At 42.7% G+C, this 19,644-nt stretch overlaps 1 protein-coding gene across 1 annotated transcript; it reads left to right on the top strand.

Moving 5' to 3' along the window:
* The first annotated feature begins 3,160 nt into the window (after window positions 1-3,160).
* Window positions 3,161-19,594, top strand: Sar1a (secretion associated Ras related GTPase 1A). Its single transcript, XM_027388283.2, has 7 exons — window positions 3,161-3,280; window positions 8,130-8,203; window positions 8,316-8,435; window positions 9,225-9,290; window positions 12,134-12,237; window positions 15,499-15,630; window positions 17,482-19,594. The coding sequence occupies exons 2-7, from the start codon at window positions 8,146-8,148 to the stop codon at window positions 17,596-17,598; spliced, it is 597 nt and encodes a 198-aa protein (XP_027244084.1). The 5' UTR covers window positions 3,161-3,280; window positions 8,130-8,145; the 3' UTR covers window positions 17,599-19,594.
* Window positions 19,595-19,644: the final 50 nt, after the last annotated feature.

The following is a 19,644-nucleotide window of genomic DNA, read 5'->3' as shown; positions in this document are numbered from 1 at the left end:
GGATTTGGATGCTTGCTGCTCTTCTAGAGGACCCAACTCCTATTCCCAGCACCAGATAAATTACAACCACCTGTAACTCCAGCTCTAGAGGATAATGACACCCTCTTCTGGCCTCTGCAGGGACTGCATTTAAGTGCACAAACAGCTAAAAAAATTAAAAGGATTTTAGATGGACATGGTGGCACATAGCTTTAATCACAGCTCTTGGGAGACAGAGACAGATGAGTCTCTGAGTTCAAGGTCACCCTGGTCCATATACCAGCATCCAGGCCAGCCAGGACTTCATAGTGTATATGTGTGCCTGTTGTCTTCAGAGGTCAGAAGAGGGGGTCAGATCTGAACTGGAGTTACTGACAGTTGTCAGCTGCCATATAAATGCTGGGAATTGAGCCCAGGTCCTCTAGAAGAGCAGCCAGTACTTTTAACCACTGAATCATCTGTCTAGTCCCCAAAGATACATTTTTGACCATGTATATTTATTTGTGGGTGGGTGGATAGGTATGTGTACATGAGTACAAGTGCCTGTGGAAGCCAGAAGAGGACATCAGATCCCCTGGGGAAGTTCTGAGCCACTCAACATAAAACCAAACGGGTCCTCTAAAAGAGCAAAACCATCTCCAATCTCAAAACTTAAAAAAACAAAACAAAACAAAAAAACCTTTTATGTGTATTTGTGTGTAGGTATTGACATGAGTGCAGTCCTGGGGGTGTGATTACAGGATGTGAGCTACTCAATGGAATGTAACTCAGGTCCTTTGTGAGAACAGTATGCCTTCTTAACCACTTAGTCATCGCTCAAGCCCAGTTTTGCTTAATCTTTAAGCCTTGTTATAAACCACAGGCTTGGACAAGTGCCACCCTCTTGAGAAGCCCATACCCACAACTTGGGTTCTGTGCTCTCTTCTTCTTAAATCACATACCCCCCACCTATCTTCTCAAACTTAAGCTCTAAAGCAGTAGTTCTTTACCTGTGGAATGAGCCCTTTCACAGGGGTCACCTAAGACCATCCTAAAACACAGATATTTACATTACAATTCATAATGGTAACAAATTACAGTTTTGAAGTGACCTTGGAGGTCAGAAAGGGGTGCTGGATCCCTCTTGGGACCGGAGTTACAGACAGTTGTGAGCTGCCATGTGGATGCTGGAGATTGACACCTCCCCCCTCCCCCAGATGTCACATGTACTTTATAGCTTGGTGACCTCTATGCTATCTGTAGGACTGAGACCACACCACATCCTCCCTTAGACCCTTAAGCTATAGAACCCATTTTTATGGAAGGGCTCAACATTGCAAAAAAGAGGTTATACATTGCAAAAGAGTTTTGATGTAGTCACAGCTTAAGCATTATTGTGCACATGGGATTGAGATAATCGTTATTAGGAAACGTTTCCAAAATTGTACTGTACTTAAATATGCCTAAAAATTAAACTGCCGGGCGTCAGACTCTAGAAGTTTGAGCCAACGCTGGCTAAGTTGTGTTGAACGGGTTACTTTGCCAGCTCTGGCATTTGCAGAGACCCACAACCTTTTATGCAGGTTCTGGCAATTGTACTCAGGTTGTCAGTCTTACATCTTTGAGCAGTGTGATTGCTAATTTTTGTTGTCAACTTGACTACATATGGAATTAATTAAGGCCCAAGCAGCTGGATACACTTGAGAGGGATTTTTCTTGACTGACTCATATGAAGTGGGAAGACCCACCTTAAATGTGGGACACAAATTCTAGTTAGCAGCCCACATAAAAGGACATGGAAGAAGGCAGCTTTTGTTTTTTGCCTATTTACCCTCACTCATACTGGCAAGTTCCTCTATTGTTGCTGAGGCATTCCTTCATCGATATTAAGACCTACTTCCTTTGGGATTCCAACTCGGACTGAAGACTTTTGGCTATCTAGCAGTTCCCTAGATCCCCAGCATCAGATTGGAACTGCTGAGACATTCAGTTACTCAATTACTGAACAATTACTCACTTCTTGGCCTTCCACTGGGAGACAGCCGTTGTTGGACTACTCAGGTCACAGCCTGTAAGACACTCAAATAAATCCTCTTTTAGTTAGTCCAGAAGAGGGGAAATGACACCCTCTTCTGGACCCTACAGGCACCAGACATGCACATGGAACACTGACATCTATGCAAGCAAAATACCCATACATATAAATTTAAAATATATATATATAAATTTAAATTATATATATATATTAATATATATTAATATATATTAAATTATATATATATGTTTTTTTTTTTGAGACAGGGTTTCTCTGTAGCTTTGGAGGCTATCCTGGAACTCGATCAGTAGACCAGGATGGCCTCGAACTCACAGAGATCCACTCGCCTCTGCCTCCCGAGTTCTGGGACTAAAGGCGAGCGCCACCACCGCCTGGCTCTAAAAAGACTTAAAATTACATATGTATATTCACTCTTTCAGCTCTGTTCCTTCGTTATTATTATTATTATTGAGACAGGGTATCACCATGTAACTCTGGCTGGCCTGGAACTCAGAGATCCATATGCCTCAGCCTCCCAAGGACTGGGATTAAAGGCATGCACCACAATGCCGGGACAACTCTGTTTCCTTGAGAGCCCTGGCTAATACAGGTAGCAAACCAGCACCTTTACCCGATGAGCCATTTAATGGGCGTTCAAGGGGGGCTACTTCATAGCATGGTAACGAGGGTTAAATTAGATGAAGTACTCAGTTTACCGCCTGGCACTTATTAACTCTTGCTTCTTTTATTACGTTTAAAAAAAATAAAAATAAAAATAAGCTTTCCGAAGACAGGGAAAGCAACTTAAAACAATGACTTGGTGGCATCCACCTAGGCTGAGCTCACCAAAGTCAGTTCTACTGTCCTAGAGTCTCCCTATATCAGGCAGCCTCCACTTCGGGCGTCGCAGGTGCGCCTAGAAACGTCCTGGGATTGGTAGCCCCGGGGTGGAGTAGCTGCTTAACTTGGGGACAGAAGCCCGGGCCGCCTGACAGGCACTGCCACGTCTTGCGCCTCTCGAGCACCTTCAGGGAGAGGGCGGGGCCGCACCCGGAGCATACGTCACTCCTTGGGCCCGCCCCTCCGCCGCCTGAGTGGCTGCTAGGGCGGTACCTACCGGCGGAACGGCGTGACGCTAAAAGGGGCGAGGCGAGTGCGTGCCCGGAAGTCCCGTGGGAGGGGCGTGACGCACATCCGGCGCGTAGCTGGCGGTCCCGGGTACTGCTGGTCTGTGTGTTCTGAGGGAGGGTCGCGCCGCCAGCCACCGCGGGAGGAGCCCCTCGGGCCGTGAGTCGGGGCCCAAGCAGAGGACGAGGCAGAGGGGCATTGGGCTCGGGGTGGGCGGCAGCGGAGGTCGGGGCGGGGGCCGCTGTGGAGGGGCTGGGTGGGGGGGAAGTGACACGCAGGCGGTTCCGCGGGCCGGCTCTGGGCGGGGACGGGCCGCCGCTGTGGGGTGGCGTGGCGGCGTTCGGGCTTTTGGGACGGCTTCGTGGCCTCCGTGGCCCAGGAGCCTCGGTCCTTCGTGAGGCCAGCTGGAGCCCTGGGAGCCCATCCTTGGGTTCTGCAGACCCGGGGCCACGGAGGTACCGAGCGGGCGCTCGAGCCCCACGTTCAGCCTCTGGGCATTTTGTCTGGAACCCGATGGTCACTCCTTCTACCAACACCTCCTCTTTTTTTCCCCTGTGCATGGGAAAATTCTCTCTCTGGCGTTTATTGTAGATGAGTGTTTTCTTCATCATTTTTTTTTTTTTTTTACCCAGGTGAGGATGGTAACAAATTCCCTTTCTAAGTATTCTCCCTCGTTCTGGTGTTTTCTCAGTATCTAGCTTCCATCTGCTCAGGTTGACAGATTTAGGGGGAATTGGCAGAGAGCTGGTCTTTGACATTTACCCCGTAGCAGCGCAGAATTCCTTAGGTAATAACCAGCTACTTTCTACCCCAGGTTCGTCTGGAGTACCTGTTAAGTAATGAGTACGTTTTTATTGGCCAGTGGTCATTTTGGGGCTTCTCTTTGTTTGTTTCCACCACTCTTGGATATTTGCACGCTTTTACTTTAGGTTCAGGAATTGTGTTGATTTTCATGTTGGTCTTAACAGTCTATAGATAATAGAGTAGATGAAGAATAGAGAAGAAACAAGGTGTGTTCTTGGGAAGATTATCGTCTGTGTAGGTTAGAGAAAGTAAGTTTCCTTTTTGGAAGTTTGGTGGTTGTGATTTTACATTAGCAGGAAAGGCTCCCGTTTTAGGCTAGAGTTTTAAGTCCTTGGAACTGACACTTTCAGCAACACAGTCTTGAACAAGACAGGTAGCCTAAGAGTGTCCACGTTTTCATCTTGTTTAATGAGGCCAGACATCCCTGCTTGGTAGATTTGGTGAGGGGATGTAGTGAGATATGGACAGGTTGCCGATGGATGGATTGGTTCAGATCCTGAGATCTCAAGGACAGAGACCATTTACTCACTTTGGGCAGCAGTACAACTCAACTCCTGGGGCTGGTAGGAGTTACTATTTTTTTTAACATCCCTGAAGAATTCATTCATTCTAATACTTTTCCTATATCATTTTGGTGGGAAGACTTTATAGGGCTTTTAAGACAAGAACTGAAAAGGAAAATAAGTTAGAAAATCAAAGTAACTCAGTTACCACTTTAAAAAAACATTTCCTTAAGTGGCACATGAAATTAACCAGGTTGAGAATGCTTTCTTTTCTTTTTTTTTTCTTTGTTTTTTGAAATTGAGTTTCACTGTGTAGCCCAGGCTGGCCTGGAACTTAATATGTAGGCAAAGCTGCTACAAACTCAAGCTCATTTTCCTGCCTCAGGCTCCCAAGTGCTGTGATTATAGTTTACAATGCCGTGTCCATCTTGTGAATACTTCTGAAAAGATGTAAAAAATGTAGGAGTAACCTACCTATACTAATGACAGCAGACCAGTACACATGAATGTAGAAATGTTGAGTTGTAAAGAGTGGCCACAGTAGGAGTATAGCCTGTTAAAGATGAACTGAGCTTCTCCAAGAATAAAGTGAAATACACAAGAGAGGGTGTCTCATTTGGAGAACTGGAGAAGAAAGATATATTTTATTTACCTACAGTAAATTTAAATATGTATTTGTTACTGGACTTCTCTTTTTTTTCATGATGGAAATGCACAATTTATTTCAAAAGTAGCACAGAATGGATAATTTATATGTGTTTTCTTTCTTTTCTAGAAACATTATAGAAATATAAAGTATACACACACACACACACACACACACACACACACATACACACACACACACCAATCTTCCAATACTCACAGTCATGTTTTAATGATCAATTATGATGGGAATATGTAGTGGTGCTTTTCCATATACTTCCTTCTTTGTTTAGATTGTAAAGATTTTTTAGAACCCAAAGATGTACATTATATTGTATTTCTTTGGTTTTGTAATAGCCTTATTTTAAACTGTCAAGTCCCACCCCCAACCCCAGTTGTTACTGGGCTTCTTAAAGTGCTATGTTTATGGATAAAGCCCTCCCCCTCCTCCTCTCTCCTCTCTTCTCTCTCTCTCTCTCTCTCTGTGTGTGTGTGTGTGTGTGTGTGTGTGTTTGGTTGTTTGTTAGTGCTAAGAATCAAACAGGGACATGCATGTTAGCTAAGTTTGCCTCCCTAGCACTGAGCGATGTTTCACCCTCCCCTCCTCAAATTTTTATTTATTTTTTGGAGATCGGACCTCTCATGATTCAGGTTGGCTTCAACTCACTATACAGCTGAAACTGTCCTTGAACTCCTAATACTCTGCTTCTGCCTCCTAAGTACTGGGATTACAGGCACGGGCCATCATGCCTGATTCCCGCTCCCCCCCCCACCCTTTGTGAGACAGGGTCATTATATATAGCTTAGGCTGACTTTGACCTTGTGATTTTTCTTGAGCCTCTTGAGTGCTAAGATTACAGGTGTGTACTACCCTTCCTGGCTATCACTTAACATGCTAAATGTGTTCTGTGTGCCACCGTTTTGTCTGTACTTCGGACCAAACTTTGTTCTTGTTTTGGAAAAGCTGAATGGAGTAAGCATGAAGTAGGTTCTAAGACCTAGCCCCAATAATTAGATAGTTTGCTTTTCATCTAGCATATTTGAAGAGGCTTTCCATGGTAGCTATTCAGGATGCTGAAGCAGGAGGCTAGCTTAAGCCCTGGTGGGCAACACAGAAAGATCCTGTCTCACTCTCGCTCTCTTTATTTCTTGTTTTTTCGATACAGGGTTTCTCTGTGGCTTTGGAGTCTGTCCTGGAACTAGCTCTTGTAGACCAGGCTGGTCTTGAGCTCATAGAGATCTGACTGCCTCTGCTGCCTCGAGTGCTGGGATTAAAGGGGTAGGCCACCACCGCCCGGCCAATCCTGTCTCTTAAAAGATAAAAGAACACACATGTATATACATACATACCTTGTGGATAACAGTTCCTCCAGCTACTGTTCATGACAGTTTTGTCTGATTGCAGTTGGCTGCATCTTGATTAAAGTTTGTCTTATTGAAAAAGTAGTGATTTTTCTTCTATGTGCTAAACTGAGGTACTGATGTTAAAATTCAGTGTGACCAGGAAGTGGATCTCTCAGAGTCTTTATGATTCTTCATTATTTCTAGATCCTTCCCTCTTAACTACACTTAGAGCTGATGTTTATAGGAACTAGAAAAACATAGTGTTGGTGTCTGTGTTAATTGACATGCCTTATGCCAGCAGTCCAGTGCTAAGTTGAGACCCTGTCTTTAAAGAACAAATAAAATATTTACTTGCTTTGGTATATCTTGCTATATTATGAATGACTATTCTTTTTTTTTTTTTTAAGATTTTATTATGTATATAACATTCTGCTTCCATGTATATCTGCACACCAGAAGAGGGCACCAGATCTCATAATAGATGGTTGTGAGCCACCATGTGGTTGCTGGGAATTGAACTCAGGACCTCTGGAACAGCAGTCAGTGCCCTTAACCTCTGAGCCACCTCTCCAGCCCCCTATGAATGTCTATTTCTTATTTTAAGAAATTAAGACGTTATAAAATGGATACGTATTTAATTTTATTACAAAAGTTTTTTTTTATTCCTACATTGTTCTATAAAATCGTATATCTTTTTGTGAGTCAGAACATATCTGCAAGATGGCTAAGGGTATTGGTAAGTGGAACCGAACAAATTAGGCCAATTGATAGATTTGGGATGACTTTTTTTTAGAACTGCGTGGAATAGCTTAATAAATCTTTTATTCAGGTTAATGTATGCTTCTTGCATGGTTTTGTTTTGGTTCTTTTTGTGGTTGTTTTGAGATAGAATCTCTTTATGTAGTCTTGGGTGGTCTGGGGACTCACTGTGGGCAGGGCTGGCCAAAGATTTTCCTGCCTCTGTCTCCTAAGTGCTGGGATTAAAGGCAAACACCACCACCACTTGGCTTGATTTTGATTATTAAAGACACAGAATTCCTAAAAATGTTGCTAACTGGTAGGGGCAGCAGTGGTTATCTAGGGGTGTGATTGGGCAGCTTCTTGGAGTAGTATATCTCACAGTAAAGGAGGACAGTGTATGTATAACTCCTAGTTCTCTGAGTATCTGGATTTGCGATAAGAGACTCCCAGAGGTCTCCCTTCAGAGAGCAAAATCTGTGTCTCGGGGGGAAGGAGATTAGTTGGTCTTTGCAAGATTGATTTATTTTTGTTGGTTTGTTTTTTGAGACAGGGTTTCTCTGTGTAGCTCTGGCAGTCTTGGAGCTCATGTTGTAGACAAGGCTGGCCTGGAACTCAAAAATCTGCCTGCCTCTGTCTCTCAAGTACTGGAATTAAAGGCGTGTGCCACCGCCACCACCTGGCACAAGATTGATTTTTACTTTATGTCTTATGAGTGTTTTGCTTGCATGCATGCTTACTACAGAAGCTAGAAGAGAGTGTTGGATCCCTTGGAACTGGAGTTACAGACATTTGTGAACCATCCTGTGGGTCCTGAGAGTCCTTTAGAAGAGCAGCAACATTCTTAACTGCTGAGCCATGTCTCCCATCACGGACTTTGCTTTCCTAGTTTAGAAAACAAGGGTCTATGAACATGTGTCATGATCAGAGAATAAGGCATGAAAAAGTTAATGTTGTTTTCATGTTTTACACAGGTTGTAAGCATCAATAATGTCTTTCATCTTTGAGTGGATCTATAATGGCTTCAGCAGTGTGCTTCAGTTCCTAGGTAAAGCCATTTTTATGGATTACATTATAGGTTGCAACTACATTTCCTCAAATAATTTCTATCTAAGGGGCCTTTGGTGGGAAGAACATTAAGACTTTCTTTTCTCTTGCAGGACTCTACAAGAAATCTGGAAAACTTGTATTCTTGGGTTTGGACAATGCAGGCAAAACCACTCTTCTTCACATGCTAAAAGATGACAGACTAGGCCAGCACGTACCAACACTACATCCCAGTAAGTTTCAGAATATCAGGTGATCTTTTGATGGTCAGTGTCATGTTAGAGGATGAATCCCCAGTTAATGTAGCCCAGTTACTAATTGAGGCCCCTGAAGCAGATTACGTTCAAGTTACTATGGACACACTCAGGTCACTTGCTCTACATCTTTGGAATCTCAGTCACTGACTTTGCTGACCAATTCTGTAGTGAGACACAACTCCCAGTCTGATCTTAGGCAGAAAACTTGGAGAAAAGGGAAATAGAAGCTTTTTTAGCCTAAGACTGTTTTCATTCCTGTACCTTTTTTTTTTTTTTTTTTTTAATTTTTTCTTTGAAGATTTATTTAGCCGGGCGGTGGTGGCGCATGCCTTTAATCCCAGCACGGGAGGCAGAGGCAGGGATCTCTGTGAGTTAGAGACCAGCCTGGTCTACAAGAACTAGTTCCAGGACAGCCTCCAAAGTCACAGGGAAACCCTGTCTCGAAAAACAAAAATAAATAAATAAATAAAAATTATTATGTATACAGTGTTCTGCCTGCATCTGTGCCTGCATACCAGAAGAGGGCACCAGATCTCATTACAGTTGTTTGTGAGCCACCATATGGGTACTGGGAATTGAACTCAGACCCACTGGAAGAGCGAACAGCCAGGGCTCTGAACCTCTTGAGCCATCTCTCCAGCCCCCTGTGCCCTTTTCGTTACAAAACGAAAATGTGATTACATTTGTGTTAGTATTGGTTTTCAGGACTAGCACTTGGACCTTTGGTTGGAAGTTTATTTATTTTTGCCTTTTTGGCACTTTCAGCCTCAGAAGAACTGACAATTGCTGGAATGACTTTTACTACTTTTGATCTTGGTGGACATGAGCAAGGTAAGAGACTGAGTGAGGATGTGTCATTTAACCTTTTAAAATTAAATGATTGTGTGTGCGTGTGCATGCTGTGATGCTGCTGTGGAGATTGGGAGACAACTTGGTGTAACCGGATACTTCTTTCCACCTTTACATGGTTTCTGGGGATCAAACTCAGGTCCTGAGTGAGCCGTCTCACCACCCCCTCCCCATTTTACCTTGTAAATTACTTGTCTTTAGGATTAGAGTTTTACTACTTCAGTGAAGTTATTTCATCTACTTTCTTTTTGAGACAGGTTTCATGTAGCCCAGGTTAGCCATGAATTCCTTCATCTCTGCTTTCACCTCCCAGTGTTAGGATTACAGGCATGCACCACCATGCCTGAGTTTTTCTAATTTGAATTGTATATTTTAAAAAGTGTAAATAATACAGGGAATTCTGATTGCTTAACAGAATTTGTACAGATTTGCTAGTCTCTTTAATACATAGTGTTATCTATTTTATGAATCATTTGTGAGAAGCTTTGTCTACTCAATGACATGTATTATTTAATAGTCGTGTTTTTGAGACAGGATCTCAATATATAGCTTTGGCTGGCCTGAAATTTTGTATAGATCAGACTGGCCTTAAAATGTCATGCTTCTGTTTAGTAACCATGTCTGTTTTATATACTTTATTCAGTAGGACTTGAGTATGTAGGAAATTATTACTTAGCAAGTAATTTTAAATTTCTCAAAAATTCCCAAAGGAACACTGTGTATTTGTGACCCCTTGAACTATATTTTGTGTGCTCTGCTCATTTGGGACAGTTGGGACATCTTCTATTACCTTTTTGCTCAGTTCTAAGTCCACTTTGCCCAATTCGGCCTGTGTCTCTGGCTCTTAGATTCCCATAAAGTGCTTTCTATGGATATTTGTTAATTTGCTTTTAATTTACACTATACATTACTTTTAAATTATTTTGTCTGGGTGTTTTGCCTGTGTGTATGTCTCTGTGCCATGTGTTCCTGGTGCCCAAAGAGCCAAGAAAAGGGTATTGAATCCCCCAGAACTGGAATTATAGACATTTGTAATCTCTCAGGTGGGTGCTGAGAATAGAACCCAGGTCCTCTAGAAGAGCAATCAGTACTCTTACCTTCTGAGCCATTTCTCCAGCCTTGTAAATTTTTTTTGAAAATACTACTTTTATTTATAATTTTGTGTGTGGGGGTGTGCGTGTGAATGTAGGTACTGACAGAGTATAGAGGCAGTGAACCCTCCTGAAGCTAGAGGTAGAAGATCTTGGTGCTGGGAACTGAACTTAGGTCCAGTAGTATACACTCTTAACCACTGGGTCATCTCTCTAGTCCCTGCTGTGTGTGTGTGTGTGGGGGGGGGAGGGTGGACTCAGCCTGGTACAGGCCAGAGAGGGTGTTAGATCCCTTGGAGCTGTAGTTGCAGGTGGAAGTGGGCTGCCAGTGGTGCTGGGAACCAAATACGACTACTCTAGAGGAGCAGCAAATGTTCTTAAATACTGAACCTCGTCTCTAAGCCCTGAACTGGTTTTTGTTTGTTTTTAACAAATATTTAAAAATATTTATTCTCTCTGTGTGTGTTTGCATGCTCTGGCAAACCTGTGAGTTTAGAGAACACCTTGTGGGAATGGAAGTGTTTACTTCCACTGTGTGGGCTCTAGGAGTTAGACTAGACTCAGGTCATTAGGCTCAGTGGAAGGGCTCTTACCTGCTGAACCATCTCACTGGCTTAGGCCCTGAACTCTTGATCTTCCTACCTCAGGCTCCCAGCCGCTAGCATTACAGGTGTGTGCGTAACTGCCATTTTATGTGAGTTACTACAGTATTGTGTGTCTCGATGTTTTTTTATTTGCTGTGACTTTAACATTTTAATTCATAAAGGCTGCAGAGGCTTGTAATAAATAGTGTGTGACAAGGAAGTGAAAGTGAAAGCTTCAGCCTCTCTCTCCCACCCCACTCTCAGAGGCAGCCAGGTGACAATGCACATCTGCCTCCTTAGTCATACAATCGGGGTGTGGTGGCATGTGCTTGCAGTGTCAGCCTGGACCACATGGGAAGATCCTGTCTCCAAAAACAAATCCCTTAAGTTTTGAGAATGTAGCTCACTGAATTCAATCTTCACCCCCAATGCCCTGAAATGATCGTGAATTAAAGTACTTCTTTGAAAAACATTTATCATGTCTTGTCACAAATATATATATGATCTCTCACTTATTGCTGGCATGTTGGTACAGATCTGTAATTTCAGTACTGGGGGACTGAGGCAGAAAGATGGAGAGTTCAAGGCCAGCCTAGGCTATATAATATTGTGGGACCGTGTCTTAGAACAATAACAAACAAAAAGCATTACTTAAATATTGAACTGAGTACCTGGCCTGAGAGTTTCAAGTACCTACCAGGCCTACCACTCAAGTCTGTCTGCACACATGCTCATTAGCTATTAGGAACTACCATGGGACTAAAATTCTATGAACAATTAAATCATATTATCATATTTTCATATTTTCACTTGAAGGTTGCAAACAAAGTTTGCTTCAGGGCCCAAACGGGTTAGTTCGTTATTTTCTGCATTTATAGCATTGGGACTGGTGGAGATTTTGGCGAACTTTAACAAAGGGGACAGCCATTAAGTTACAGATGGGAATGGAGTTGCTAGGTTTACCCTTTGTCAAGGCAGGCAGAAACTCTTAGTTTTCAGAACTCAGGATTTGCTCACAGGCCATCAATATGTGTCCTCTGTTCTAACTACTATTGGCCAGAATTTGGTGAGCTCAGCAAATCTCATTTTATAGACCATTAGGTTATTCACTTGTCAACTGTTTTGTTGATCTACAAATTTTGTCTTTTAGCACGTCGGGTTTGGAAGAATTATCTCCCAGCGATTAATGGGATAGTTTTTCTGGTGGACTGTGCGGATCATTCTCGTCTCATGGAATCCAAAGTTGAGCTTAATGTAGGTTTATATCTTTATATATCTTTTCCTGTCTTAACGCTTGTTTTAAGAACTACAACTCAGTAATGCCAGTACTTAATGTGGCCAGAGTCCTAGATTTTTAAATCTGAGATATGCTTTTTTTTTTTTTTTTTTTTTTTTTTTCCTTTGGAGCCTATCCTGGCACTTGCTCTGGAGACCAGGCTGGCCTCGAACTCACAGAGATCCGCCTGTCTCTGCCTCCCGAGTGCTGGGATTAAAGGTGTGTGCCACCAACCCCTGGCTATGGTTTGTTTTTTAAAAGATGTATTTATTTTATTTTATGTATATGAATGTTTTGCCCAAATCTATATATGGATGTTATGTGCTTGCCTGGTTCCTGCAAAGGTCAGAGGAGGGCAGTGGATTCCCTGGAAATGGAGCTAATGAATAATAAACAATTGTGAGCCATCATGTGGATGCTGGGATAGATTCTCTGGAAGAGCAGCCATTGCTCTTAACCAACTGCTGATCCATTTCTCTAGCCCGGTGAGATCTAGTTTTTCAGTGTCCTGAGGAACCTCATTTTGAACTTGAATAACTAGTTTTATAGTTATTTGACCTTATGTTTTAAGGTTGACTGATATCTCAAGTGCTGCCTGTTGTCCCAGCCTAGTTAGTAGTGTTCCCTTGAGGTTGCTTTTTTTTTTTTGGTTTTTTGAGACAGGGTTTCTCTGTGGCTTTAGAGGCTGTCCTGGAACTAGCTCTTGTAGACCAGGCTGGCCTCGAACTCAAAGAGATCCGACTGCCTCTCCCTCCAGAATGCTGGGATTAAAGTTGTACACCACCAATGCCCAGCTTTGTGGTTGCTTTTTATGTAGTCTTGATTAGTCAAACTCTGAGAGAGTTTTTATCCTCTGCTAGCACTCTTCAGTTTTTTACTCACTTTCACTTTGGGTTTTCTCCTTTGTCAGACTTTCTATAATAATGTTCCTTGTAATGCCTATTCCTTCACCTATATCTCATCATTTCTGTTTTAAAAAATATTTTATATGTGTATTTGCATGCATGTATGTATGTGCACCACATGTATGCCTGGTGCTTATGGAGGCCATGTCATATCTCATGGAACTGGAGTTTCAGAAGATTGTGAGCTGGGTGCTGAGAACCAAACCCAAGTCCTCCACAAAAGCAGTGCTTTGAATCACTTAGCCATCTCTCCAGTTCCTTTCTCTTTCTTTATGAGTGTTCCTTTCACTCTTCCTGCAATTTGAGCCTGTCTCAGGTTTTTTGTTTTTGTTTTTTTTTTGGTTTTTTGAGACAGGGTTTCTCTGTGGCTTTAGAGGCTGTCCTGGAACTAGCTGTTGTAGACCAGGCTGGTCTCGAACTCACAGAGATCCACCTGCCTCTGCCTCCCAAGTGCTGGGATTAAAGGCGTGCGCCACCAACGCCTGGCCCTGTCTCAGGTTTTTTAATTTATGTTTCTAATGCTTAGGTCTTATTTGGTGTGGAACTAGCTGCTTTCCTTTCTTTCTTTTTTTTTTTTTTAAGGTTTTATTTATTATGTATACAACATTCTGCTTCCATGTATATTTACACACCAGAAGAAGGCACCAGATCTCATAACAGATGGTTGAGAGCCACCATGTGGTTTCTGGGAATTGAACTCAGGACCTCTAGAAGAGCAGCTGGTGCTCTTAACCTCTGAGCCATCTCTCCAGCCCCACCTGCTTTCCTTTCTAAAGCTCTACTTTTCTCTTTTTTTCCCCCATGCTCATTGGTATTTTGCCTGCATGTATGTCTGTGTGAGGGTGTCAGAAACCCTGGAAATGGAGTTACAGACAGATGTGAACTGCCATTGAGAATTGAACCCAGATCTTTTGGAAGAGCAGCCAGTGAGTGCTCTTGACCACTGAACCATTTTTCCATCTCCTACTTTATACTCTTGATTAAGTTTTTATTTTATTAATTTATTTGGCTTTTGGGAGACAGGGTCTTGCTGTGTAGGTTAGCCTGGTTGCAAGAGTGCACCACATGCCCAGCCAGTGTTAGCTCTTGCACTTGTTCGTCTGCCTGGTCCTAAATGGACTATCCTGAAGTTTCTTCCATCTCGTCTGCATGGTAGTGCTTCCCAGTGAAACTCTCATCCACACCTGCTGAGATCCAGCCTTATAGTGCTGCCTGCTAGATCCGTCCTTCCCAAAGTCAAGCTATCGATTGCTCCTCTCCACCATCCTGGACATGCTCTGAACTGTTGTAGATGCCCCTACCACCTGCCATGCAGCAGAGTCCCAGAGGGAACTTTTCACACAATCCCCTCCTTGTTTCCTTTAATGGTTTCAATCCCTTTCAGGGAAAAACACACATGTTCTCCCTGTTCTTCCAGCTCTGCTTTCCTGTTAGTGAGAATCAGGTGCCCAGTCTTGAAATCCATGCCAGCCCTGTCTTCTCTTTTGCCTGATAATAATTGTTTTAGACATTTACTTCAATTCTTCCCGGAATCCTTCTTGCTTGCACAATCCATTAAATTCTGCTGTCTTATAGATCATCTCATAGACGAGCACGACAGATAGACAGTGTTTATCACTGTCCTGAAAGTGTAGATTTGTTGACTTTAGGTTCACGTTCTTTAAGATCTAGTGCAACTTAAATTTGCAAACTGGAGCTGTGACATGGGTCGTTGGTTGCCATCACATTTGCTCTGTTGCTGCACATCTGTGTAAATGTCTTAATTCAGTTAAGCAGTGCTCTGTGTGGCTTCTTAAATTCTCATAATGTTACAGAGCCATTATTTGTGTTCTTCCCTCTTTTCACTTACCAAGTTCTGCCCTTCCTGTAGAGCCAGCCCAGCTTCTTTTGGTTTTTTGAGACAGGGTTTCTCTGTGGCTTTGGAGGCTGGCTGTCCTGGAAGTAGCTCTTGTAGACCAGGCTGGTCTTGAGATCCGCCTGCCTCTGCCTCCCTAGTGCTGCAGCCCAGTTTCTATTCCACATCTTGACTAAGATTTTGTTCAAGCATGAATTGGGATGTTTCCCTGAACATGCTTGTGTTGACTTTCTCAGTTCATTTTGACAGTCAGTATGTTCTGTTTTTGCCTAGGTTTGTTAACATAAACATGAACCCAGGGCATCTCACTTGTGATGATCTTGGCACCTAATGACAAGGTGATCCGTTCATCAGATGCTAAGAGGAACTCATGATACCTTATAAAATGAATAGAAGTTGACTTTTATTATGTGATGAGTTTTTCATTTCATAAGTTGCTCACTTGGATTTGTTTGTTTGTTTTTTAATCCTGTCTTTAGGCTTTAATGACTGATGAAACAATATCCAATGTGCCAATTCTTATCTTGGGAAACAAAATTGACAGGACAGATGCAATCAGTGAAGAAAAACTCCGTGAAATATTTGGGCTCTATGGACAGACCACAGGAAAGGTAAGAAAAAAAGTCTTAAGGAGGCATGAAGAGGACACCCACCATACTTAAAAGTGGGTGCTTTTTCTTTTTTGTTTCTTGAGACAGGGTCTCTTCAGTGTGAATATTTTATCAGGGGCATATCCTTTAGCCACAATCCTCCTTCCTCTCCTTTTTCCTTTCCTCCTTCCCAGTGATACAAAAAGGGCCTTGAACCCAGGGCATTGTACATGCTGAGTAAGTGCTGTACCACTGAGCCATGCTGCTACCTCTTTCTTTACCTGTTTTAATAATACCTGGTATTTGAAGAAATTGTAGAAGAGGCAGTTTTCTTTTAATATTTTATGGTATGGGTGTTTGCCTGTGTACCATGAATATGTAATGCCCATGGATGTCAGAAAAGGGTGTTAGATACCCTGGAATTGGTGTTAGAGATGGTTGTTAGCCACCATTGGATGCTAATATTTGTTTATTTTGGGATTTAAAAAAATTAGTTGTTATTACTATTTTGAGACAAAGTCTATGTAGACCAGGCTAGCCTTGAACTCATAGAGATCTGCCTGTCTCTGCTTCCCCAGTGCTGGGATTAAAGGCATGTGCCAGCACAGTTGGCTTCGGTCTTAAAGAATTTTCTGGGACTGAGAAGATGGCTCAGCAGTTAAGAGTAGGTCTTGCTCATACAGAGAACCCAAGTTTATTTCTTAGTACCTGTGTTAGGCAGCTCACAACCACTTGTAACTCTAGCTCCAGGGAATCTGACATCACTTAATGGCCTCAGTGAACACTCCATTCACCTGCACATTTCATAATTAAAACATAAAAATAAATCTTATTTATGCTTTCCAAGTATTAAGTTCAAAGCACTTGATTATCCTCAGTGCTTCTTGCTGATAGATGTGAAACTATTATCCCATTTTGCAAATGAGGAAATAGTTTGTTCAGGTTCATATAGCAAATGGATAATAAAACCAGATATATAACTGGAATGCCCTATTTCAGTATGCCCTATAGTGTGAAGAGAGGCTCTGGTCTAGAAAAGCAGGCTGATAAGAGAAAGAATACAGAAATAAAACCTGGTACTTAACGTATGTGTACATACTTGCTTATTTATGTAGAGATCTGAGGTCAACTTTAGCTGTCATTCTCAAGAAAAGAATTTGGCACTCATTTATTGAGCTTTTGGCGGGGGCACATAATTTCCATTTGTTTATTTATTTAGACAGGGTCTTTTTGTATAGCCTTGGATGACCTAAAACTATAAACCGGATTCTGATTCACAGAGATCCACCTGCCACTGCCTCCAGAGTGCTGGCATTAAAGGTGTGCGCCACCATGCCTGGTTTAGATCCATAGTCTTCATTCATTATCGTTTTATTTCTAGAAATGCTTTCAGGCCAGGTGTGGTGCACATTGAGGGCAGCCCAGGCTACACAGTGAAAACTTGCCTTTGTTGCATTTATTTATTTGTGTGGGTATGAATGCTTCCTTCTCCTTTAAGCCGATTTGGTTGTCCTCTTCCTATGAATGCTACATACACATCAGTTTCTTCCATGCAACCTGACATTGTTGTTTCTGAATGCTTATGTTAATGTTGTTTTGTCTATCGTAGAACATGCTGGGTCCATGGGTCCCTAAAGTTTTCCTCACAGTTCCTTGTCATAACTGCCCAGGTGAATGCTGGACATTCAGAGCAAATGCTTTTCAGAGATACAGGATGAGGCAGTGTGTAGAAGCTGTTAATTTTTATTCTGAAGCAAGAGGCCTCGGAAGTCATCTGTGTGTCTATACACATTTTGCAGTTACAGTCTATGTGTAATTGTGCTTTTGCAAGGGGAGGTGCTAACAGGCCTTTCTGGCTTTTTCCTCCCTTAGGGAAATGTGTCTCTGAAAGAGCTGAACGCCCGCCCCATGGAAGTATTCATGTGCAGTGTGCTCAAGAGGCAAGGCTACGGCGAGGGTTTCCGCTGGCTCTCCCAGTATATTGACTGATGTTTGGACAGTGAAAATAAAGAGTTTTTCTTCTGGACTGATCCTATTCACAGCTTCCTCATGGACTTTTCTAATAGAACAAGGAGAGCTCTCCAACCATGTCTGGCGTTGAGAAGCCATGCATCTCTGTCTACGCTCATCGCCCAGTGGTGACATGTGCTCTTCTCCACTCATGGGAAGTAACACTGCCTGTCTGCTGATGCAGGTCAGTGTGCAGGGACTGGGGCTGGCAGGATTTGCCAGGAAAAGCTGGGTGCCATCATGGGACACCTGGAAAGAAAAACACGTCTCACCACTGGTTGATTTCAAAAGAAAGTGATTCTATTTTTTAAAGAAAGTGTTGTTAATGTAATTGGTATCCCTTCTCTAACTTTTTGAGTTCACAATTTACTTGGTCCAAATTTTCTATTCTTTTTTTTTTTAACTAGTAAATGAAATTTAGATACTTCATAAAATTATGAACAGATAGCGCACTGAAGGCCAGAGCTCCGCTGTCTAACTGCCTTGTTGGAGGTGGCGCCGAAGCACAAGTGCTAGGAGAGGATGGAGCCTTGGCCTTACCCGGGGCAGTCTCCATTGTGGTAAGAGGAGTCCCTCATCTGGAGTGGGAAAGTGTCATTGTTACATTGCCAGCTTTACTTGCAGTTAACAGTTTCTGCAGGCTTTGCTTTTATACTGTTGTGGACTTTCATCTCTCTGTGTAGCACCTTCCTTTTTTCACTGTAGATATAAAAAGTGACTTTTGCCTCATGAAAGAGTTCTTATCTCTTATGTAGACCCCATACTGAGTGTCTTAAGCCTCTGAACGGATTCTAGAGGGATGTATGGGTTCTGAACAGGAGGACACAGGTCACAATCAACAGCTTAAGGCTCTGACTTCTGTAAGTAGAGGACCTCTGTGTCTGCTCTGGTAACAAGTGAACCTAGGGAAGACTTTGATTGAGCTTTGTGCTTTCCACTCCAGAAGCAAGCAGAGAAAACACGAAATGGCCTTCCTGCCTGGCTTTGGGGGCAGCTCCTGGCAACAGTGAGCACTGGTGGGAAAGCAGCAGCATCCCTCTTAAGGATTGATTATGAACATGATTCTTATAGCATTTGGTTTACTTGGGTTTTCATGATGTTAACTTTATATTCTCTCCTTGTAGTAGATGGCAGGAGGGATGGTCCGCAGAAGGGAGGTTATCTTGCTGCTTATTTCCTTTATTGTGAGGTGAGAAGTATGTTCTTAAGTGACAATGACGATGTTGCTGCATTGTGACAGGCTTGTGTCCAGAAAGAGGAGAGTGCTACCCACCTTCCCTACCCTGGGGAGTGAGTTCTCGCTCGTTAGTGTTAGTTTTGAACACTGAGCTTCTGGGGCAGTGTTCTGTTACACTGCCAGGTTCCCAGTGTAGAGACTTGGTGAGGTTATCTTGTCTGCAAAGTGTATGCCTTGTGTTCACCCATAAATAGCCGGAATGAGATCTGTCAGTGTGGAAAAGGGTTGTTAAAGCCTTAATGAAGGAACCTAGCTGGCGGTGAGTGAACTAGGGTAGGTTCTGGTATGCTTTTCATTACTTTTGGCTAAAGGTTTCCCATGTGGTCTCTGTCACATGACACATGACAGGTGTGATTGCCTCAGTGTTGGTTTCCTTATTTGTCTTTCTCATTTGTCCCTAATCACCCTGTAGCGAGCTAGAGGACTGGACTCTGCCCAGGGCGGCTCTTTGTGAAAGTGGTTTATTTTGGCCACTGGAGAAAGAGATGACTGAAAAGTGGCACCAGTCTGATTCCTGCCCCGCAGACACCATCCTAAATAAAGTAGCCAAAAGAAGCTGCCGCAGTGAGCACAGCTCCACCAGAGGGTCAGGGCCTTCCTTGTGCGGGGGCTCAGATGAATGGAAACTCCATTCTGTTTATCAGAGTGCACATGTGTCCTATTTCAGCAAAAGTAAAACTGTCATTTACAAAAAGGTCAGTCTGTAGCCTAAGCATTTTAATAAAAAGCTAAAATGAACTTGCCTCTTTTTTTTTTTTTTTTTTTTTTTTTTTTTTTTTTTTTTTTTT

Source organism: Cricetulus griseus, assembly GCF_003668045.3.
Source record: "Cricetulus griseus strain 17A/GY chromosome 1 unlocalized genomic scaffold, alternate assembly CriGri-PICRH-1.0 chr1_0, whole genome shotgun sequence".
NCBI lineage: Eukaryota > Metazoa > Chordata > Mammalia > Rodentia > Cricetidae > Cricetulus > Cricetulus griseus.
This window is presented reverse-complemented; position numbering and strand designations above follow the sequence as displayed.